This window comes from Primulina tabacum, chromosome 12 (assembly GCF_025594145.1).
Source record: "Primulina tabacum isolate GXHZ01 chromosome 12, ASM2559414v2, whole genome shotgun sequence".
NCBI lineage: Eukaryota > Viridiplantae > Streptophyta > Magnoliopsida > Lamiales > Gesneriaceae > Primulina > Primulina tabacum.
This window is the reverse complement of record NC_134561.1, coordinates 31,012,716-31,037,802: the sequence shown is the minus strand read 5'-3', so window position 1 is coordinate 31,037,802 and position 25,087 is coordinate 31,012,716. Positions and strand designations below refer to the sequence as shown.

Here is a 25,087-nt window from a genome sequence, read left to right as displayed (position 1 = left end):
ATGACCATTTTACCCCTAGACCTCGAATTTCCCAATTTTTGAATTTTTCTTACTTTCTTGACTCGATCCTATCCTATAGCATCATATACACTTAAATTTGACTTTAAATATTTTTCTTAAACGTAAACTCGAGTCTTTCGACTTATTGAGTTAAAAACTAAACCGTGAAGCGTTTTAAACCCGAATAAATTAAAAACTTAATATTTTTCCCCAAATTTGAACATAATCTTTTCGTCCCTAAACTACCCCCGTGAACCACAAATCAACACCTGTGAGCCACAGTTCGAACCCCATCTCCCTTCCTAGCAATTCTCGAACCCTAACCCCAATCAAGCCACTTTATTCCCAAAACGCTCGAGCCACCTTGGACCAGCCCATGCCCAGACCACCAGCCTACCCTCTTGGACCACCATGAACTGTCTTGTACCAGCGCACCAGCCTCTGGACGCCTGCAGCCAGCTGCGCGCACCAATGCGTGAGAAGCCCTTGATCGTGGCTACCCTTCCACCATGCCATCCATCAAGCTGCCCTAGGACTCATTCTAGCTTCTAGACGCAGCCTACATGGGACCGTGACTAATACTAGTCGAGCCTTGGTGCAACCTCCCTCATGGCCGAGCCTACCTATCCCCAAAGCTCCATTGAAGCCCTTAGAAAGCCCTAGGCTCAAATCTTTATTAGCCGTGCTTGGTTCCAGCCTACGTTCCACCCTTAAACGATCCTTTTTTTTAACCCATAAAATCTCTTATTGACAGTGATCCCCTTAGAATCCATAACATGTCTCATATGTGCGTATAAATGTCATAACTTTGAAAAATATTCATCCAACCGTCAAATAATTTGATAAAAATATTTTTCATGCTTTAAAACATAAATCAAGCATAATATGATTTGAATGGTGCAAAAAAATTTTAGAAGCATGCCTTTGCGTTTAGAAAGCTTGAATATTCAATCGTCGGCGTGGGTTGCGAAGAAGAACGAACTGGAAACGAACAATTGAATCTTACTCTCAATGTTTCAAAAATTATGTGTGTAATTTTCGGCCAACTCGAGTCTTAGAAGCCTAGGATTTTATTTTATAATCTAGTATTTTAGTCGATAAACGAGGCTGGAGTTTAGAGTTTTTAGGACTCTAGCTTTGAAAATAATTAGGCCCATTAATTATCGGTTAATTAGGCCCAATAAGGCCCAATTAAATATAAAATAAAAATTTACAAAAATAGTTTTCAAAAATAATAACTTTCAGGTCCAAAAAAATCCTTTTTTTGATTAAAACCGACTTTTCAAATAAAAAAAGGTCTGAAGTGTCAAGTAACTTAGACTCCAACATTTTTAGAAAATTTTCATCATATTAAATCATTTTATCGAGCCTTAAAAATATTCATTGAAAAATATTTTCATCTTGGTCGTCCCCGGTCTCCCCAGCTTAATATCGAATATCCAAACAAAATCTTTAATTTCATGAAATCATATAATTTAACAATTTAATCATATAGCATATATCATTTAAGCATTTAAAATCAATTAAGCAATTTAAATAATTTGCATGCATACGGCTTACGAGGACTGTTTTTTTTTTTTTTTTTGACGTTATATTGACAATGACATGTCAATACTCACGATGAGAAAATATTATAATTGACAAAAATTTAAAGGTACAAAACTAAAATAAAATATCAATAATATAAAGACTAAAATTACAAGACAAACATATAGTTTTCTTAAAATAAATTCTTGGTCTTATATATTGATTTGACTCATATAAGCATTATCTTTATTATTATTATTATTATTAATATGGTAACTCGAATGTTTATCCGATACACGTAAAGAGACATAGGTCACCCTAATTTTTTTTTTTTTTTTAAAAAAAAGTGGGTTAATCTCTCTCGACGATTGTTCGAATCAATCATTAATGGATCTAATTTCGCATGTGAGGCTGGATCCTATGTACGTAGGCCACACGTGGGATTGGTAACCAAAAAAAAGAACAGTAAAAAATTACGTAACATCATATTCGGAACTCCAATCTTAAAAATAATGATTTTTTTTTGTAATTTTAGTATTATTTTCATTTAAATATAATATAAAAATTTAACATTATTCGTGTGACGTAAATACGAAACAAAATATTATCTCAAAACGAGAGGTAAGGTCACTAGTAATTTTGATCATTTAAGAAGTGATATAAATGAATCAAGTCGATACGAAAAAATTTTGATTCATATTTGAATTTATTGAATGCGAGCTTAATTTGAGTCCAAATTATATTATTTTATGATTCACGAGTCTTGATATTTTACTGAAAAAGATAATGTTTCATAGTAACAATTCTTATTTGCTTAGGAACTTGCGTGCAAGCTTGTTCCAAACTAAAAGAGCCACACATAGTGCAAATATTACACTTAATTTATATTAGAATTTATTTGAATTATGTTAGTTTCAGACAGAATTATGTTTGGTATTTGTTTTTTTGTTTTTTTTTTGGGGTCATACAGGAGATTAACAACTATTGGATGGTTGATGACAATTAGATATGTTTTTTATCATGAAATATTGGTGGACAAATGCCGCAGCGCCAAAAAATAAGCGCCGGAGTGCTAAGGCTTTAGAGGAGGAAAAGAAGCTCCTAGGCGCCACACTGCAGCGCTAGGATATTCGAACCACAAGCGACACAGCGGCTGAACCACCAAACAAGAAACGCCGCGGCGCTACCCTTGAATCTTACGGGCGCCTAGACGCTACCCAAGCAGCTTTGCGGCGCCAATTACGGCGAGAATCAAAATTGGGCTTTCAACCCACGGGCTTGAACGAAATATAAAATGGAGAATAGGGTTCAGAATGGGGAGAGCCGTTTTTGGGAGAGAAATCCGTGGGAGGTGAAGAGCACATACATGAGAAGAAGATCTTGAACGCCAGGATTGATCGCAACGACGAAGACGACGAATCTGGGGGCAGAAACGCCACTTCTGATTTGTTATCTAATCTTTCGCTTTTTTAATTCGTGTATTGAGTTGTCTAAATCTTCAAACAATATTTGTTTTTGTTTAGATGTCGCTATGAATTAAATTTTTCATTCAAGAGGATGATGTAGCTTTGTTGACATGATAATTTTGATTTCGTTGTTTATATGATTGAATTCTTTTGGTTTAATTGTGTTTCATAGTTCTTATCGATTTCAATTTACTGGTCATAAATTGTTTGTTATCTTATAAATTCTACAACTCGATTGAGGGACTAGAGTTATGGATTATTAGAGACACATTGTTAAATGTTTATATTGTTCGGAAGGCATATAACTTTAGCGAGATTTAGGTAAGATCATTGTTTTAATATATCATTTGAACTTAAGTTTTTATTAGGAATATTTGAATCGAAGTTTGAATGATATATTTTATTCGTCACTTGGAAAATGAGAATAAAATAATTAAGTGTTCTTGGTTATTAAATGACTGGAGTTCGTGAACATAAACTCAAGGAGAATAGTTATCGTGGAAACTAAGTGAAATCACTCCTCTAGATATTTTTTCTCATTGATATTTCTCAATTTCGTGATTCGATTGATATTTATTTGCAACGAATTAGTAGACCAAACATGTCTATTGATTCTTCTAGATAAAGTCGCGAATATTTTTATTACAGTCACTGATATATTTAATATATGTGTACACTTCTCGTGGGAATGAAACTTTACTATTTAATATTAATACTTTACAACCGTGCGCTTACGAGCAAAAAATACGCAACACACATGAGTAAATATATATCAATAATAATTTCAACTAGTGTCCCCACAAGCCAGGGTTGCTTGTGGGGTGTACTAAAAGCACTTAATGTATTTGCACTACTAACAACTACATCTATTTCGAATCGAATTCGAGCATAAAAATTTTTGTCATAATCAACTCGATTCACTTCGTTTATATTTGATGCAATAATTGTTTCTACTAGATAAAGAAATCGAAATATATAGCTTGAGCTGATGTACTATTTAAAAAATTTGAGTCACGCCTTTACTACCAGTTATAAATTTTGATAAAGCAGAAAACGTTCAATCTTACACTTTGCATCCATTATCTTTAATCGATCAAAATTCAATCTTAATCAGTTATTTTTATTTTTTCAATATTAATCTTTTTCCAGTAAAAGAATTAACATCTAGTTAAAGAAACGAAAGAAGTGAACTTAAAATTTAATTTTTTTAAAAAATAAAAACTAAGTAATAAAGATACAAACATTCTACCAAATCTTATAAATTTTCACATGAAAGATATAATCATTCATAAATAAAAGGATGGTCCACTCGTTTGTTATTTCATAAATAACTATGAAACACACACACATGTTTTCATGTGTTAATATTGTCCTTGCACGCGTGAATTAGTATGGCCCATTCACAAAAACTTTGTCTTTACTTCTCCAACACTACATTTAACATTATATATATTCCTATTTCTTTGTTATTTATGTTGTTTTTAAATGGAACTATACAATTTTAAATATAAAATTTTCAAGGTCGAGGTGCAAAAAAGTTTGATAAATAAATATTTTTTATTTTAAAAAATATTATAGACAAAAAATGACTGTATTTATTATATAATACTTGAGCGTCGCATAGTAACCATTTTCATACGTCACTGTGACACTAAAATTTATTTTTAGCTACATGATTTGTTATGTAACTTCGATGATGTAGGCTTATCGATAACCATCTTCTTACATCTCCCCATCTTCTTACAAGTTTCTATCTAATTTCTCGGTATTTTATCTCAAACCCAAATATTTTTTTCCTCACTTATAGTCTTTTTAAAAATATTTTCTTCTTCACATAATTACATTATGCGAGCGTGTGAAAACCACATGTGATATTTCACGCTTTATATTTACAGTGTGTTTGGCGACCAGGATTTGAGAGGATTTCATGGGATTTGGATTTCAAAATCTTATTGTTACTGTTTGGCAAGATGATTCAAAAAAAGGATTCGGATTTGTTTATAATTTTATGGAATTTCAATAAGTATATCCAAATCCCATCAAATTTGATAAGATTTGGTGGGATTTGGATTTTAAAAACATACAATTACTTTTTTATCCAACACATTACACATCATTCTCATCAACACATCATTCTCCACCAAAAGTTTCTACATGGTTAGACTTTTTATCCTTTTAACTTTTTTTAGAAGTTGAAAATTTTCGTTTAAATTTTATAAGTTTCTTGTGTTATTTACTGATTAATATAAAAAAAATTATAGTAATTACCAAAGCCTCTTTTTACGTTTAATAATTAGTTTCATATTAAAGTTTGAAGTTGTTTGATGATTTTTTAATTATTATTTATGTGCATTATGATTAATAAATAATAATTAATTTTTGAATTTAAAAATACAAATAATAGAGAAGAATTATTAATTTCTAAACTTTTTCGGGTTATTTATGTTTATAAGATTTCTAAGGGTAGCTTAGTAAAATTTTAAAATTTCAAATTCGAATCCTTTTTTCTCCAAACAAGAAATGGATTTGTAAATATCATTTTTAAATTTTAAACCAAACACCAAATGGAATTTCAAATACTTGAATTTCCAAATCCAATTTCAAATTCAATTCCAAATCCCATGAAATCTTCTCAAATCCTGGTTGCCAAACACACAGTTATTATTGATGTATAAAATGGTTAGCCCACTTGACACAACTTACTACGATAACATTCCATGAGTTTAATCATCTTAATATTTTTCTCACCCAAACATACTTGACAAAAAATTGTGTGAGACGGTCTCACGAGTCGTATTTTGTGAGGAGATCTTTTATTTGGGTCATCTATGAAAAATTATTACTTTTTATGTTAAGAGTATTACTTTTTATTGTGAATATCGGTAAGGTTGAGCCGTCTCACATATAAAGATTTGTGAGACCGTCTCACAAGAGAGCTAACTCAACATACTTAATCCAACACACTCGATTCTAAATATAGTTTATTAGATTAATATGTAAAAATTATTAACTATATGTTTGGTTGCTATTCCGATGTGATTACAAGTTTTCCTCTGCGGATTATTAAATATATCCTAAATTTTATTTTACAACATGGTACTAAATAATTTTTATAATAATTAATTTATAACAATTATTATTTTTTTCAATTTTTGATCATTCCTTTTTAAAATCAATAACAATTTCAGTAACATGACTATGAGATATATAAAATCTTTTCTTTTTTACTATTTTCATATAAACTCGAAAAATAATCAATTGAAAGTAATTGCATGCATGCCCCATCGATCGGTGTACGTACTATGTATAATATATCATCATTCAATAATTATGAACCCATAAAAATGTATCCATATTAATTTATATACAATTATTAAATCTTTTTATTTTTTTAAAAAAACTAACATTAATTATAATCTTTTAAAATATATATATATATATATATACGTGTAAAAATAAATTTTAGCTCTGTTCCTGTGGTACTGGGGCCAGTGAAAAAAACAAGCCTGCTATGGTTGCCATTTTCCAAGAATTAAGGCATGAAATTCGGGAAACAACGAATGAGGTCAAATCCATTTACTAACATTTTACTGAACTGTGAATTTGAAGCCAAAAAAAAAACCCAGAATAAATGTGAAGTTTCGATAAATTTGACCAAAATATCGAAACTTCACTGAAAATTTAGTACTATATTATTCCAGTCAATCTTCTCTGTCGCCAATAAATGAAAAACGTCTGCAAGTGGTGTTGGCCCTCCTCCAGCTTGCTGTAAAATATTTAATTTCACCACTTTATTTATTATTTTAACCACTTTATTCATTATTTTCTATTTTACGTCTTTATTATTATTTTTTTTTTATGTTATGGATCTTCTACTCGATATAACTTTCATAATTTGGAGGTTGGTGCCATTAATTTGTTTACAGGTTCGTCGTTGGGATTTTTTTTTTAAGTTTGTTGTACTACGATTGACCATTTTTGGGTTAAATAATTTGTATGGCTTACTTTTTATAGTTTTTTTTGTTGTTGAAAAGATATTAATTTGAACTTTGTTATCGAACTAAAATTTCAAAATTAAGGTCAATGGCATGTAGTTTATATGGCTTTAAAGTCTAAATTTGGAACGAAGTGTTGAGTTTTATCAGAACCAATGGTAACAAATCATGTTGAAATGCAATAATTGTCATTGCTGAGTAGAGCGATCAAACTATGTGTTTGAGTTGTTATACGGTTTAAAAGATTTGAGTTGTATCACCAGTTATAACTTTTGGTAAAACGGTGAGCGCTTGATCCTACAATTGGTATTTGAGCCAAGTTCATGGGTTCGATTTTAATTGATTACAAAGAGTACAATTATTGATAGGGAGATTGTTGACATACAATAATTGTCCCTCTTGGGTAAAGCGATCGAACCTTAACGCTTTGGTTACTATGCAGTTTAAAATATTTTAGTTGTATCATTACCATAAACTATAATTTTTGTTAAAGCGATAAGCGCTTAGTCCTACAAATCACTCACTTAAAAAAATTCAAAATAAGCATTTGGGAATCAATATAAGAGAGACATAAATATACTAAATTTTTTGAAGGATTAGTGTTTTCTTTAAGGCATCTCCAACAAAATCTTCTCCAACCATGTTCTATTCCCTCTTCCATTTTAGACCATGTAATAGTGATCCTCCATTTATGTAGTACCATTATTCATATAGAGGATTGAGTAAGAGATAGAAATAATTACAAAATTGGCATTCTAAAAATTAAAATATATTCATTTAGTCCTTCTGTAGTTTTATTAAATTTTTTGGCCAATTTTTTTATTTCAATTTTTTAAATTGTTTTTAATGTTAAATAATTTTTTGGTCCAATTTTAATTTTTTATTTTGAATTATTTTTTCCTGAAAATTTTATTTTAATTGTTGTAGTTTTCTAATGAATTAATTAAATTTACTATTTATAATAGTTAGAAAATGGAACTAATGAACAATTTAATGACAAAAAAATACACAACACAATTTATTACAAATATTTATTATCGATTTAATTTAAATTAATAAACATGCGATATTTTTAGACATAAAAAAGTAGACAATACTTAGTGACATATTACCAATAATAAAAAAACTCACACACACAACAATGAAGATAAACACATTTTTACTTCATTGCAATCACAAAAGTAAACTAGTACGGTAGAAGGTCGGACCCTGATGGTGAAGTTCCTCCGAGGAACTGTCCAAATGGTGTAGAAGTCTCGTCAAAGCCATCCCCCTCCTTCCGGGGAAGAGCTTGAAGAGCGGTCATTTCCTAGTTTTATCTATTTGTTCAGGTTGAGAAATCACTGGTTCTGAAATGACTACGGTGATAAGAGAAACTGAATACCGGTATGCTCTGGAGCCCGTTACCACTACCCCAAAGGTACACTAGAGAAATGTTGCACTAACAGCACAGAGAGATTGTTTTCAAGACAAGACTTGGAGTTATGGTTAACTTGCTTGGTGGGCGTTGGACGAGCGCCCTGCGATAGCTTGTCTGTAGGGGGTGACTCCCTACATTCGGGAAATACGTGTGAAGCAAGCATTTTTCCCATACCAGAGGGGTTCTTTTCTGCCAAATTTTTTGTTGTCCTTTGATCAAGTATGCACGGACTGATTCATCAATGCACATAGGGTTCATCCTTTGTTTCTCAACATCAATGAGCTGTTGTCGATGTACCTCAGCATTCTCCGTCACAGCCACCATTTTCTCAGTACATTTGGCCATGGTGGAAATGTCCTTCAAGTGTTCTTCAGTATCTTTGATCTAAAGGTGTGTATTGAAAGAACTTTATTTTGAATGTACGATGCGTCTCTGACATATTGCAGAGTTTCTTTAGTAGTGGGTGAAAACACGTGTCAGATGACTTGTCTTTGCTAGCAAATAGACAACCCGTGATAGCTGACTGCAAGGTAACAAACCTTCAGTTGGCTTTTAGTGGAAATGCATAGCCCGTGACAACTACTATATAGACAAGAGTTGACAGATGAGTTGTCTCTAATTGCGACTAGAAAACATGTGACAGCTGACTTGTCTTTGCTAGACAACCCTTAGTTGGATTTTAGTGGAAATTCATAGCCCGTGACAAATATTTTTCAACACAGTAAACAAAACCAAGTCGATGCGAAAACAAAAGAAGCCCAATCAATAAATGCAGAACAGAAATAATTTTTGTGGCTTCGCCCTGAACCCCGAGCAGGGGCCTGTTGTCCCCCGCACCCTCTGCGAACTCATCGCGGAGTTCGATCCGTGAAAGTTGTGGATGTGATTAACAGTTCTTTAATCAAACTGTCAAAATCCTTGGATAAATTGGCTCTTGATACCATGAAGAAATTTTGGAGAGCAAACAATATGTTGAGAGATTACCTGTCTTTGATTGTGGCTAGACAATTCGTGACCGCTGCAACTAGACAACCCCCGTCAGTTGGCTTTATTGAAATACACAACCCGTGACAAAAAATTGAGTTGGATTTTATTCCATATAATATTTAAAAAAATTAAAATATCTAACATAACTAAACTAAAAAATGTCATAACTTATTTAAAGACCAGTGACTTCTTGATAATTTACTAGTCTTGCTCAAAAATGAATTTTCACGAGGGAGATCCTTCAAGTTTTTCTTTCTACTCGTCCTCCTCGTTATCGGACGGCGAAGATCAACCTAGTGCCAAAATAAAGAATGAGTTAAATCACATTGACAAACAACAAACGGTTTTAAGCCAACTCATAAATAGTGGTACCGTTGTCTCCAATTACTTCGAAGAATGTGATAATTTGCACCATCGAGGCTCGATCCTTGGCCATGTTGTGATTAATCGAGACAGATTAACCGCTGAACAACGCTTGTACAATGACTATTTTTCTGAATCTCCAATGTACAATGAATCAATGTTCAAGTGACGTTTTCGAATGTCTCGTCGGCTATTCTTGCGAATTATGGAATTCGTTCAACAACATGATAATTACTTCATACATAAAGTAGATGCGTTGGCGGGCCCGAGTTGTCCCCATACCAGAAGATAACAGCTGCAATGCGTATCTTAGCATACAGTGTGGCGGCAGATTCAACGGATGATTATATTAAAATCGGGGAGTCTACTGCAATTGAAAGTTTAAAAATATTTTGTCGGGCTGTGGTGGAGGTGTTTGGTGACTGGTATCTTCGGTCTCTCAATGCTGAGGATATTGAAAGGATTCTCCTTATTGGAAAACAACGTGGATTTCGTGGTTGCTGGGAAGCTAGATTGTATGCATTGAAAGTGGAAAAACTGTCCAACAAGTTGGGCTAAACAATATGCTGGTCATGACGAAAAACCAACAATCATTTTGGAGGTTGTAGCAGATTACGAGTTGTGGATATGACATGCATACTTTGGTTTGTCAGGTTCAAATAATGACATTCATATGTTGTCAAAAACTCATCTCTTTGTTAATTTGGTCAATGGGGTAGCTCCCATCGCTAAGAGCATCTCCAACCCCTGCGCCAGAATTTCACGCCATTCTGCGCCGAAACGCCATTCTGGCGCAGGGGCCTTCTCCAATGGGAGCTGCGCTATTTTAAAATAGCGCAGCTCCCATCCCCTTTGCGTCATATTTGGCGCAGAGGGAGGAAAGTTATTTTTTTATTATGCTTTTTTTGTTTTTTTTCTATTATTTATGATTAGATATTTAATCATAAAAATTAAAATATAAAATTATATAAATTTATAAATATATTTTAAAATAATTTTATAATTAAACATCTAACACACAAATTTATTGAATAATATTTAAACATTCAAATACATAGTTAAAATAAAAATACGAATTCGAATTCAGATAATTTAAATACAAATATAATAAAAGATAAACATACTAAATCATCAATAATTTGGAAAATCGGATCCGGATCCAGTCTCCAAAATCACCAAAATATTTTCCAAATGTAATATTATCGCAATTATTAAAAATATAATATTAAATATATCCAATATAAAATGTAATTAAAATTATATCACTACATTTAAAAAATATACATTTAATAACTAATTAAAAAATTAAATAAATAAAATAAAAAAGAATATTCCGAAAATATTCTTTTTTAGAGTAAGATTTGAAGTAGATGGATTGGATATGAATATCGTATTTGGTGCAGAAATTACACTATTTTAAAGTAGAGTTGCTTTAAAATAGAGTTTTGGGTTGGAGATGGCCTAACTATGTCATACAAGTAAAAAAATAGATCATTGGATATTACCTAGCATATGGTATATATCCAAAGTGGGCTACTCTAGTGCAAACAATTCACAATCCACAAGGTCCAAAGAAGAAATATTTTGCAGCACGACAAGAAAGTTACAGATAAGATGTTGAACGAGCATTTGGAGTACTCCAATCAAAGTGGGCGATAATCACTGGACCTGCACGAGTTTGGAGCAAACAAGTGCTACATAAAATCATGACAACATGCAATATAATACATAATATGATTATTGAAGATGAAAGGGAATGGAATGTACCAGTCACAGATTATCACGAGGCATCCATTCCAGATGTTGAAATGGCACGTGATGAGCATGCTCGGTTTCAAGAGTTTCTTGCACGCCATCGTAAAATAAAAGATAAATTGGCTCACTATACACTCTGAGATGCTCTTATTGACCATTTGTGAAAGGAGTACAGTAATTCATAATATTAGTAATTTTAATGGTCAATTTGTGTGTTGTTCTTTAAATCATATGTACACGTTTATGTTTGTCTTGATTTATATTTTATGTCTGTATGATTAATGTTGACTCTTGTTTGCAATTTGATGACAAAATAAATGTATTGTTTTAAATATATCGAGTCAAATACGCATGTAGTTGTGTCATGTTTAGCGAATTAATTAAGTTTAATAAATAATACATTATGAAATTAATTAATTATATATGTGTGTGTATGTGTACTTGAAAATGAGATAAATTAAAAAAATAGAGTATTTGGTAATATTTAGAGGATATGAGTTAAAAATTAAATAAATCAAAGAAATAGAGTATTTGGTAATATTTAAAAGATATGTGTTGGAGAAAATTTTTGAAAATAGAGATCCATGGATTTATATTTTGGAAGATAGTTGATGAAAAATAAAATATATGTATTGGAGATGGTCTTACAAATGACTGCAATGGAAAACATGTGTTATAAATTGTTATTATTTTATTTAATTCATAAAAGATTAGTTTTTTTCGTATTTTTCTATTGAGCCAAAGTATTTTCCAACAAATTCTTTTAAAGCATCAAGTTGTTATTTGAAAATGTGTATTATATAACTATGATATATCATTAAAAGTTTAAAAAAATTATAAATTTGATTTTAAAACCAAAAAATAATTTTTTTACATAGTTTTATGTATTAAAAGTATAATGATATTGGAATTTTTTTTCCTGGATTTTATGGTAGATGTTTCCTCTTTTTTTTGTGTTTTATAAAAATAATATTATTATAAAGAATAGGTATTATACATGGGAAGAAAAATTAGTATTTTTTTTGGGAGTATTTATTGGAGTCTCGTTTCCTAATATTTAACAACATAGTTTATTATGTTAAAAAAACAATATAAATTATTCAAAAAAATTTAATAATATAATTATATAGGTATATATTATTATATGTTCTAAGTTAATCAATACATAAAATTGTTGTAAAAGTTACATGGAATATATAATTTAGGAGAAATATAATATATTTTTTTCGAGAAATATGTCACAAATAAAATGTAATTTCACCTATTTCACCTAAAAGTTGACTCTACTGCGAACACGCACGGGTGTGAAAATTAGTATCACAAATATTTATTTTTCCGAGGAAATATTACAAATTATATATTATAAATTGCGTGCCTCGGAAAAAATGGTTAATGAGATCCTACCTATGTGGGTACTACCCTCACTTCATTTCAATGGGTAAGATCTTGCCACACATACAATTTCAAAAAAAAAAGTGAGTCCTACATATGCATGGACGAATCTTGACCATCCATCCTATCATGTGGGCAATGCCCACATGAGTAGGATGAAATAAACCAAAATATAATGCTGATGCAAGTTTTATTCTTACAGCAAACTATGTTAATTATCTTCTTATTTCCGACAAATAACGCATAAACTATGTAATCCATGATCCATATCATTTTAGCATTAAATTTATAAAATTATTGTTGACAATTGTTTACAAAAAAATTAAATATAAACTTATATAATAACTTGAATTAACCGTTTTAAAAAATGAGCGAAAACATATACATAATAGTTGCTATAATTTATGGAAAACATGAAATCTTATTATCATTTTTATCGTCAAAAATGTGTGTGAGACGATCTCACGGGTCGTATTTTGTGAGATGAATCTCTTATTTGGGTCATCCATAAAAATAGTATTATTTTTTATGATAATAATATTACTTTTTATTATGAATATCGGTATGATTGATCTGTCTGAAAGATAAAGATTCGTGAGACCGTATCATAAAAGAGCTACTCTCATTTTTTGATGATATAAACTAAACCATATTTGGAAGTTTGAATTAAATATCAATTTGATAAGATTGATGGGAATGGAGAGATGGGAAAAAGTACAAACAAAGCATTTAAATTCATTTGACAATTTTGATGATATATATTTGTCATGTACAAAGTTAAAATGACAAAGGACCAAATTTCATCAATCGTCGCAATTTTGTCATTGCTATGGAGACAAACCATAGTCCCAAGTACCCTACAATTTCAAATAAACTTAGGTAAAAATTTGTGTGAGACAGTCTCACGGATCGTATTTTGTGAGATGGATCTTTTATTTGGGTCATCCATGAAAAAGTTTTATTTTTTATGCTAAAACCATTACTTTTTATTGTAAATATCGGTAAGGTTGCCCCATCTCATAGTTAAAGATTCGTGAGACCGTCTCACAAAAGATCTACTCATAAACTTAGTATAGTAGTATAATATCAATTTTCATAATTAATCTAATTGCTTACTTGATGCTTACACGACATTGGATTTATCAGTAAATTTTGGTGTCATGACGTGATTAATTCGATCATTTATTAGATCTAAAAATCTTAATATATTTCGAGTTGTGGGGTTTATATGTTCATACATAAAATATCTAACTCCTTACACACTTGGATCATCTAATATAAGAGTTTTGCTAGTTTTGAATTATTTGTCATGACAACAATGTTCATTGTCATGTCTGAATTTCGGAAAGTCTGGAGATATTTTTTAAAAACTAACTAATTGCGTTAATTGACTAATTAAAAAATTTAAAACATAAACCCAATCAAATTACACGAGTATTTAAGTAATTTTCATCTTGGCAAAAGAGTTGTAGAAAGTTCTAAAAGGTGTTTTATTAAATTTTTTTTATATAAATAATATATGTTGATCTTTGATTAAAAGTAAAAAGAAAGAATAAATTATCATTTTGTTTTTTAATAATTAATAAAATATTAATAATATTAGTTATTAAAAATAATATTGTATTTTAAATTCAATGATTTGATTGATATAAAATAAATAATTAGTAGATCTATAAATAATAGAATCAAATAAATACGAAATTGAAATAGATAAATAATATGCAACTTCAAACGTCAATTACTTTTTCTTTCCATTTAATTATGTTTTACATTATTGGGTTTTTTTGGAATAAAAATAACTTTTATGTGTATCAAAAACAATTTTCAAAGAATCATTTGTATTTAATAAATATAGAGAGATTATCATTTTTTTTCCTAATAAAACAAGGAATAAAACTTTCTCAACCATTTCAGAGATACATAAAATCATTTTCAATAAATAAATGAAACCCTTTTTCTCTCTATTTAATTGTTCAAATCTTGTAAATATCCTAATAATATTTTAAAATCAAAATAACGTCGAAAAAACCTAAATTTTAAACATAATTTATCAAATAAAATCTCATATAAATTTCCAAACGATCGACACAGATGTTTTAACTATTGTACATTTTAAAAAATATCAAACATAATGTTCAACATAATTTGTTAAGTAAATCTTACATAAATTTAATTTTTAATTATAATTTTTAGTAAAACGAAAAGAAAAAAAAAAGGCTCGGAGAAATCTCCCACATACGGTAAGAATTAGGTCATCAAAGATATATACAGTGATATATATAAACATCGTTACGCACAAAAACACAGTAGGCTTGTGAGGGCGGAAGAGCAGATCAACATCAGCGCCCTGTCCGTGTACAGCTTTCTGTTACAAATACCCAATGCGCTTTGATTTCCCTTCCATTTTCTCTCCTCTCTCTCACCTCGGAAACCCTCTCTCTTTCCATTTCCAACGTCTGTCGAGTTACCCCCACACGCACGTCTTATTCCGAAAATCTTTTACTTGCGACCCTCTTCATCACCTGATAATCGTGATGATGGATGGATGACCTCGTAACAGTACAAGAACAGAATCATCTGTCAGAGAAAATAATGGATTTCTTTTTAAACAGCAAGAATAGAACCCAGGATTCATAGAGAGTTTGCTATCTGCCTTCTTCTTGGATCTGTTTAGGTTCTTTAATGGCGGGGACGATGTTTGAAGGTTGGAACTCACTCACATTAAGCAACAGGTTTGAGTATTCTTCTATGGAGAAGATCAGCTCTTCTTTTTCCAAGAGCAGCAGTGCTGATCACTGGGGTTTTTCTTGTTTGGATGAAACGAATAATTGTGAAGGGAAATGCTCGGATTCCAGTGATGGGTTCGGAGAGAATAACGAGATTATTGATCTGAATGCAAGTTTAAACGAAGAAGATGAGTCTAACATGCATGCAGCGCTAGTGGGCAGTGGGAAAGATTATTCAAGTAATGGAAATGGGCAATCAAAATTGTGCGCGAGAGGGCACTGGAGGCCTGCGGAGGATGCAAAACTTAAAGAACTCGTCGCCATTTATGGCCCTCATAATTGGAACCTTATTGCACAGAAACTAGAAGGAAGATCAGGTAAAATTTGAATAGAACTACTTTATTTATAATCACATCAATCTAGCTAGGGGTTAAATCTCTTTTCTTCCTGTTTTCTTTTTGTTTCCTTCTTCTGATTTTGTGATTCTTTGGGTATACGGGCAGGTAAAAGCTGTAGATTAAGATGGTTTAATCAGTTGGATCCGAAGATTAACAGAAGGGCTTTCAGTGAAGAAGAAGAGGAGAGACTTATGGTTGCTCACAGATTGTATGGCAACAAATGGGCTATGATCGCGAGGCTGTTCCCCGGAAGAACAGACAATGCGGTGAAGAATCATTGGCATGTTGTTATGGCGAGGAAGTATAGAGAGCAATCCAGTGCTTTCAGGAGGAGGAAAATGGGCCAATTTGTCTGTAAGAGAATGGGAGAAGATGATTCCCCTTCGCTCTATAATGTCTCCGCAGATGTTCAAATAGAGACCAAGTGCCAACATTTTGGTGGTGTGAAGTGTGATTCCGCCGGCGGCGGCGGAGCAACACCTGATACTGTTTATGGATTCTGGGCACCGGAGACATCTGCTGGTTTCTTGACAGGTATGGATTCTCAGTTCCAGTCTATGGAAAATGAAATCTTATCGAACTGATTATATTATTAAAGATAGGTTCTTGCGGATTAATTAATCAAATTCTGACTACGAAACACAAATTCACTAGTTTGGCTCAGTTTGCACTTGCTAGTTCTCTTCAAGAATTGTGAAATCTGTGTGGTTTTTGGAACATTTTTCACATGAATAATTAAAATTATTGGCATGATGAAAAAATTATTTTTCTTTTGAGGTTTGTAACAGCATCATGACGATGTGAGATAACTATAAACCATTGAGAAAGATGATATTTTTAGCCCATAATTTATGCTTTATTTCATTTTCTACTGTTGTTTTTGACGCAGCTAGCAACAATAATAATATGAGTGAGATGATGGGAATTTTCAAGAACTGTAGCAAATCTTATCCTTACATACCCTTCTCTGATGTCTGCAGTTCAGCAGTCACAGAACCATCACTGCCACCTTTCAGAGATCTCATCTTCATCACCGCAACAAGTTCCAGGAATTGTACCAACCGCAGAGGAAAGAACTGCACCACCATTTATAGACTTTCTTGGGGTGGGGCCTTGTGAAGAAAAACTGGAGTTAATTTGCCCAAAAAAAAAGCTGAAAATGGTTAGTTACAGTCCTTGAATTCTTCTTGTTTAAAAAAGGGGACAGCTTTTTATGTGAGGTGTGGAAAAGTGTAGAAGCAACAGTAGGAATTCTTTCAGTTGAGTGACATGAAAATTGCCAAAGCCAGATCTTTTAATGTCATTGATTAGCCCGACTCTCTTTCCATCTTACTTTCTTGTAATTTCACTGCTGTTCTTTCGGTGAAACTGTTGCGAGAATGTGCAGCAATATTTGTCTTGTCCACTCCCCACTAATTTCTTCCCTTTTCTTCTGCTGATTCAAATGCTATTTATATGAGATCGGAGTCTCACCCGTTGTCCCTTGCTCTTAGACTAAGTTTCGAATTTTACAAACTTTTTGTTATTAAGACAAGGACAGAGTTTTGTGATATTGTTTTACGGATATTTATTTGTCAGACAGGTCAATTCTCTCCATTTTTAAAATAATAAATAATATATTTGGTATAAAAATAATATTTTTTTATGACTGATTCAAATAAATATTCGTCTTACAAAATTGATCCATGAGAATGTCTTACAAGAATTTGTGTTAAAACAAATGCGATTTATATCGTGTCTATGAGGAGTCGTGTGAGTTTTGTTGGAGATTGGAGTAGGCGAGTGCTTGATGTCAGGAGTTGGATCTTATTATCGAAATTTTTCGGGCAAATATGTCGCGTAAGGTTTGTTCAGTGTGGTCGAAAGTTTTACTCAATACGTATCGAAAAACAATGATTATATAATCGGGATATGTGAATATGATATCTAGTGATAATATTTTTGTTTTACTTTCAAATAAATGCGGATTATAGTGTGTGCCAGTGTTTGCACAAAATTTTTGATTTACGGGCGTGTCAGGTGCAAAAATACACCGATTTATGTAAAAAAGATAAAAAAATCTAAATTCTAAAAATCAAGCGAAAGCGAATCCTAAATTCGACCGTCGGTTATAATCTCCTAAAACAAATATGACTCTAAAACGAAGAAAACTATTGAAATTTGAAGAATAAACACCTGACATTGTTTATATTTTCAATAAACGGTAGGAATTTACAAGACATAAAAAATTTAACATATAAAATTGTTGAAATCTGAAACGATAAGACTTATAATGCTATAAAATATACTTTGCTTGAAAACTAGTGTTTGAATATTGAAACTCAGTAGAGAGTATTTGCAGATTTTTGTGCAGAGTTTTTGTGTCCCTTTCAGTGTTCGTCAATGTTTCTTTTCTTCCCAGCGCCTGTGCGGTTCTTCTCCACTCCCTCATTATTCATGTTCTTCCGCTTTTCATTCCACGATTTCTCCCTTTCATGCCACGATCTTATCCTTTTTCTGCGCTTCGTGATCATTTCAAATTGATAGGGCTTGATCTGCTACTTTTGATGGGCTTGGGTAATTTGATTGGGCCTCTCTAATTTAATTTGAGCTGGTAATTAAATTGGGCTCCCATCATTAAATATTTTTTCCCAAACATTGCCCCCCGCAAGCATTGGCGCATTGGGACAAAATGCTTGTATGTAAGCCCAAGCACCTAAGCCCAATTCTCTATTGGACTTTAAGTTTTACTACCTCTTGGAATTCCCTCCTACGGAGCCAAATTCAAACTCTCCAGCCCTCCTTCTTCCCTTTCGGCATTCTCGTTCACCACTCCCTGCTGTCACTGGAAGATCGCCGCTTCTTGGAGCTTGCTCGCCTCCCTCTCGCCGTCATTCCCTTTGCACCGTGGTCGCCAGAAGACGTTACATGGCTCAAGATTCATGTCCGTCGCATCTCCCTGACTCCAGCGCCGCGGGTTCCTCTTCCGCTCCAGCCTGCGTTTCCGCCCCGCTACATGTTGTGTTCGCCGGTTTCGCCACTGGTCTCAATCCTTTCCTTGCTATCGCCAGGTCGTCAATGGGTCTTCCAACGAGCGTTGGGGCATCTTCCTCCGCAAGGGCGAACGCCCCTCTCAGCCCAGGTCACCACCTGACAGCGGCCATGGCGGTTATAGATACTCCTCCGGTTGTCTCTGTTCCTTCCACGCTGGTTGCTCACACGTTGATCCCACCTTTGGTCGCACCGGCCTCTGTGGAGTTCTTGGCGCAACCGATTTTCCCCTCCACTGCCATGGGTATTTTCTCCTTTCTTTTTCTTGAATATTCAGTGTTTCTCGGCTCCTTGAATGTTGAATGTTGTTGGTCGTCTTGATTGACTTGGAATTTTCTTTCCTGCTTTGTATGATGATTTTGAGGTGTGTATGAAGGACGAGTGTGTATTCTCTGCTTCTCTCCCTGTTCAAGAAACTAAGGGGTGGACGATTGGTTTATCAGAGTAGTTGGGCTAATTCTTTTGACGCTTGGTTGTTGTGGGGAATTGTGAATTTGGTATTATTCGGCCATTCGTTGGCCTTTGTTTCGTGGGTGTGGTGGGTGGCCATAGTGTGGTTTTGTAACACACATAAGTAACAATTAGTTTTCTGAACATATCTTGTATGCATGCAGTGGTTTTCGACCCCAAACACTCTATTGAATCTGATTCCGCCTCGGTCGTTATTCTCACTTGTGATGAAGGAACTAGGTGTGTGATGCTTTTGCTTAAAAATTGTGGGGGCTATGCTTTTGCTTAAACTCTTGTTGGTTCTCATGTTGTCAGCTGTAGTATCATATCCGCCTCTGATTGCTTCCAATATGCCGACTCTGTCCTCGGAAGTAGTTGTTCCATCTGTGCCCGTTATCATTTCAGCCTCGATTCTCAGCTCAGTGATGGACACTCACGTGATTGACTCCTCCACGGCATCCGGTATGTCCTCGGCTTATAAATCATCTTTTTGATAAAGATGTTTGAGATACCAACGCATTTCTTGTAGGTGTACCTGCTGTTAATAAAGCTTCACCTGGTTCCAGGGTCTCTCACCAGTCTGCGGTTATTGCTAAGGCTGGGTATGGACCATTTCTCATGCATGGTTGTTTGTTTTCTTCTTGTATCGTAGTTTTCTTATCTATATGTTGTTCGGATTGCAGGACCAAAGCTGTGAATTTCCTTGTCTCTGTCACCATCGGACCTGTCCGACATCCTTCATATCCGGACAATCAATTCCCCCTACCGGTCCATCAATTGTTCTTTCCCTTGCCTTCATTACACCCTAGGGACTTGTTGCTCTCCCGATCTCTACTGCCTCATAGCGAGCCATCTCAATTCAAGTCTTGGCCGCGGGTTCCTAATGGTTGGGTCGAATGGATAGATCGTTTGGAGCCCCACTTTGAGCGGCAGTGGCGCCATCAGGGATTATGGCCTCTGATCATGGTTTTCAAGATGAAAATAACTAGACAGTCCATTTTATTCGATTGCATTCTTAGGTTTTGGTCCCCTTCTTACAACGTCTTCATCTTTGCTTTTGGCCCATTGTCCATAACCCTTTACGACACATCCTTGTTCTTGGGGTTACCTGTAGTAGGGCCCGATTCCCCTTACTTTGTTGATGACCATGCTGCTCCTACTTTGGCCCATACTCGTTATTGCTACCCTTCTTATAGGGTTGTGGTCAAAGAATAGTGCTCGCGTACCGGTATTCCTTCTGAAGTTGAGCACACTATGTTTCTTTGGGTGCTGGTCTGCCACTCCATATTTTTCCCATCGTTTGGCAAGCCTTCTTTTGAGTATCTACCCTTAGTGTGCTCTCTTAGTACTGGTCAGGTTTACAATCTGGCAGTCATGTTTTGGGTCCGTGTATTGTTGTTTTAATCAATGTGTACGTCACGACCCTATTTACGAATTGGGGGGAATATCGTGGTTTCTGCAGATATGGGCTTTCTCCTATTTCCCCGGTGTGATAGACTTCCTCGTCGGTCCCCCGACCATGCTGCGTACCACGTCGTTGATGGAGAGCCTTTTGACCCTCTCAGCCCCTGAGTTGATGAACTATCTACAGCATTTGAAGCTTGAGTCACTCAATCTGCCGTCGTGATCCTATGTCTCTTTTCTGACATAGCCTCTCTGGATTGGAGTTTTTCCTGATTTCCATGGTCGCTCTCCCGACGACGTTGCTGCCTTACTTTTGATCCAGTACATCCATCAGAGGTTGTTGGTGGTGGATTGTTCTTCTACTCGCTCGCCATACAATGATAAATCATGCCAGTCCTTCGAATTTTATAATACATCTTTGTATGCCTATCAGTTTTGGCTTTCACCAGCGATCCCTCATGTTACTCTGTCTTTCCCGGTGGACCTGACGCATATCGCCTCAGAAGTTGTGTCTAGGAGACTTTCCAAGGCCACCGTACAGCTCCTCTCTATGCTGCCCCAGAGATTTCTTGGTTCCATCGTGCAGCTAAACTACAAAACAACCGATCCCTTCGTTGTCTGGTGGAGGTCTTGATATCTCGACCTGATTCCATCAGTGATGCACCACCCTGGTATTGTCTGGCATCTCTTTTCACTTGCGTTAACATTGGCATAATTTGTTTGTTATCAGTATCTGACATTTCAATAATATTTTGGTATTTCTTGCAGGTAATCGCAAGCGAGATCTGATCTCAGATGAGGACCTTTCTGTTGCTGCCAAACTCGAAAAAGCAGACATCCACGAGAATCTAAAACTTAAACAGGATTCGATCATTGTGTCACCAAAACCTCAACCCCTGAAGACAAAAGTTGTTCCTAAAGTTGCCCTGACAGGAAAGTCTGCCCCTAGGCCTCAGACCGTGGGTCGGCGATACCCGACTCGCCGCTCGACTAGACTGATCACTCGCCTCAGCAATACTCTTGACGATCCGGTTGTCCTTGTCGAGGATGATTCACCCCTCGTCTCCAAGCAATTGAGTCCCAATTATTCTAGTGCCAAATATTCTGACAGTGATGAAGCTTTCGAGGCTGATCTTGGCCCTGCTATACTTGTAGAGGGATCTTCTCACAACGGAAACTCTGGTGTCAAACTTACTGATGACCCTGATGTTTCTGAGAAACGAACACATGATTTTTTAGCTGATTATGACGCATTTGTCTTGCGGAAGTTCTCATCTACTACCTAATTCGGCCCAAATCCTCCTAGTTCCCTACCTGTTGTGGCTACTCCCTCCATGATAATTCATTTCGCCTATTTCTCTGTACTGAATGTTTTGAATACTTTTCATGACTGACTTCGACTTTGTTTATTCGACAGGATCTTATATCTTGGAGAGCACGACTCAGACTTATCGGCGAGCCAGAGAGCCAAGTTGATCTAAGCTTCTCAGACAACGTTTCTTCTGTGACTTCTAATCTCGAGAGATGCACCCCATCCATAAAGGCTCTTGCTTATGCCAACATGGCGGTTTGAAACTTTCTCGGCCTTGGCTTGCACCAGCTTGGGGAGTCCCAACGATTAGCGATGCTTTCATCCATCTCTATTCTCAAGACTTCTCCAGAATTTGCTACTTCGGAGTTTGACATACTTGATGGTCTTTCGACCATATTATCGTAGTTGGACACAGCCTTTGCCACTAGTGCCGATATGATATCTCATCGCACATATTTCCAAAGTAAGAGTGAGAAGAAAAAGGATCTAGACAAGCATGACAAAGTGCTTCGTGAGCAAATTGTTGCAGCAACGGCCAGCTATGATGCGGAAGAGCCTGAGGTTAAGAGACTGGAGGAGGAGATCCAGAGACGCCGAGCCAAAATGGCCACCTTGCTGGATGAAGCAGAGACTTTGGAGGCTACTCCGTTAGAAAATAGGAGAAATTCACAGGCTATCGATCAGCAGCTACTTAGCCTTAAAGATGATTACCAACTCTAGACCAAAAAGCTTTAGGAGGTCGAGAATACTCAGTCGGAGTGTCTGGCCAAGTGGGAGCAGCTTCGTGCTTTATATCCATGAATTTTGTTTTGTTTAGTTGATTGGCACGCATTAGTTGGGAATATTCGTTTATATTTTTGTCTGGGGACTTATTTTGTAGAAATTTACCGGCCTTTTTTCCTATTTTCGATTTGATTCTCTGCTCTTTTGCACCTTCTTTCATTGGTTTCTCTTATATACATCGAAATATTTATTCCTAGCAGGTGATAATAGATTGAGAATTTGGCCATGAGTTGGCCTCAGTTCTTCGGTACATTCGATATTCACGCCTTGATGTCTTTTGGGCTTTTTGAAACACATATACCTCTCAACTCTTGCGTGCTGTTACATGCTGCATCCACTCAAGACGATTCCCTCGTCCCTAACATTATGCATTGCACTTCAGTCAAGCCCATTTCCCGCATACACGTATATACATTTAGACTTCAGTCGGACCCCTTTTCCGCATACACATATATGAATTTGCAATTCAGTTGGACCCCTTTCCCGCATACACTTTTACTTGTTGTTCTTGCATGCGGTGGCTGTATGCGGTCTCTCTGCTTTATATTTGTTGACTGTTGGTTTGGTGTTGTGATTGTTGGATGAAAATGAGTTGAATTTGATGTTGGATGTTGGTTGGGGGAGAAATTTTCCGTTGATTCTTATACTCCGATCCAAATAATCCAACTCATTTCACCAATTTCAATCAAACAATATGTTGGCTTAAAACCTCCCTACTCGTGATTATTTCCCCAATTGATTCCCTAGCGAAGTAAAATGAATCCAATATGATAAGAGTGGCCTACTGGCCAACTTCATTTGATCATAACCAACAAATATTTGTTTCATTTGATCATTTGAAATATCCACCAATGTAAATATTTTTTGGTTATGATCAAATGAAATTGGCCAGTAGGTCACTCTTATCATATTGGATTTATTTTACTTCGCTAGGGAATCAATTAAGGAAATAATCACGAGTAGTGAGTTTTTAAGCCAACATATTGTTTGATTGAAATTGGTGAAATGAGTGGGATTATTTGGATCCGAGTATAAGAATCAACGGAAAATTTCTCCCCCAACCAACCTCCAATATCAAATTCAACTCATTTTCATCCAACAATCACAACACCAAATCAACAGTCAACAAATATAAAACAGAGACATCGCATGCAGCCACCGCATGCAAGAACAGCAAGTAAACGTGTATGCGGGAAAGGGGTCTGAATGAAGTGTAAATGCATATACGTGTATGCGAGAAAGGGGCCCGACTGAAGTTCAATGCATAATGTTAGGGACGAGGGAGTCGTCTTGAGTGGATGCATCATGTAACAGCACGTAAGAGCACATAAGAGTTGAAAAGTACCTGTGTTTCAAGAAGCCCCAAGAAACATCAATGCGTGAATATCGAATGTATTGAAGAACTGATGCCAACTCATGGCCAATCCTTAATCTATTATCACCTGCTAGGAATAAACATGTCGATGTATACAAGAGAAACCAATGAAAGAGGGTGCAGAAGAGCAGAGAATCAAATCGAAAATAGGAAAAATGCCAGTAAAGTTTTACAAAATAATTCTCCCGGACAAAAACATAAACGACTATTCCCAACTAATGTGTTCCAATCAACTAAAAAAAACAAAATTCGTGGAAATAAAGCACGAAGCTGCTCCCACTTAGCCAGACACTATGACTGAGTATTCTCGGCCTCCTGAAGCTTTATGGTCTAAAGTTGGTAATCATCCTTAAGGCTAAGAAGTTGCTGACCGATAGCTCGTGAATTTCTCCTATTGTCTAACATAGTAGCCTCCAAAGTCTCCGCTTCATCCAGCAAGGTGACCATTTTGGCTTGGCGCCTCTGGATCTCCTCCTCCAGTCTCTTAACCTCAGCCTCTTCCGCATCATAACTGGTCGTTGCTGCAACATTTGCTCACGAAGCACCTTGTCATGCTTGTCTAGATCCTCTTTTTTCTCACGCTTACATTGGAAATATGTGCGATGAGATATCATATTGGCACTAGTGGCAAAGGCTGCATCCGACTGCGATAATATGGTCGAAAGACCATCAATTATGTCAAACTCCGAAGCAGAAAATTTTGG

The 25,087-nt window shown here is 35.0% G+C and overlaps 3 protein-coding genes and 1 pseudogene across 4 annotated transcripts; all 4 read left to right on the top strand.

Moving 5' to 3' along the window:
- The first annotated feature begins 9,612 nt into the window (after positions 1 to 9,612).
- LOC142520340 (uncharacterized) lies at positions 9,613 to 11,653 on the top strand (annotated as a pseudogene).
- A 3,482-nt stretch (positions 11,654 to 15,135) lies between these two features.
- On the top strand, positions 15,136 to 17,490 carry LOC142521469 (transcription factor MYB105-like). 2 transcript variants are annotated; one of them, XM_075624677.1, is made up of 3 exons: positions 15,136 to 16,008; positions 16,135 to 16,563; positions 17,010 to 17,490. In XM_075624677.1, the coding sequence occupies exons 1-3, from the start codon at positions 15,588 to 15,590 to the stop codon at positions 17,207 to 17,209; spliced, it is 1,050 nt and encodes a 349-aa protein (XP_075480792.1). In that variant the 5' UTR covers positions 15,136 to 15,587; the 3' UTR covers positions 17,210 to 17,490. The 2 variants fall into 2 exon arrangements, with proteins under 2 accessions (XP_075480792.1, XP_075480791.1); XM_075624676.1 differs by having other exon boundaries at positions 16,919 to 17,490.
- Positions 17,491 to 19,335: 1,845 nt separating this feature from the next.
- On the top strand, positions 19,336 to 20,724 carry LOC142520339 (uncharacterized). The gene is made up of 3 exons (XM_075623338.1): positions 19,336 to 19,971; positions 20,039 to 20,111; positions 20,193 to 20,724. The coding sequence occupies exons 1-3, from the start codon at positions 19,785 to 19,787 to the stop codon at positions 20,722 to 20,724; spliced, it is 792 nt and encodes a 263-aa protein (XP_075479453.1). The 5' UTR covers positions 19,336 to 19,784.
- Positions 20,705 to 23,078, top strand: LOC142521471 (uncharacterized). The gene is made up of 2 exons (XM_075624678.1): positions 20,705 to 21,584; positions 21,682 to 23,078. Exons 1-2 carry the CDS (start codon positions 21,572 to 21,574, stop codon positions 22,197 to 22,199), a joined length of 531 nt encoding a protein of 176 aa, XP_075480793.1. The 5' UTR covers positions 20,705 to 21,571; the 3' UTR covers positions 22,200 to 23,078.
- The last annotated feature ends 2,009 nt before the right edge of the window (positions 23,079 to 25,087 follow it).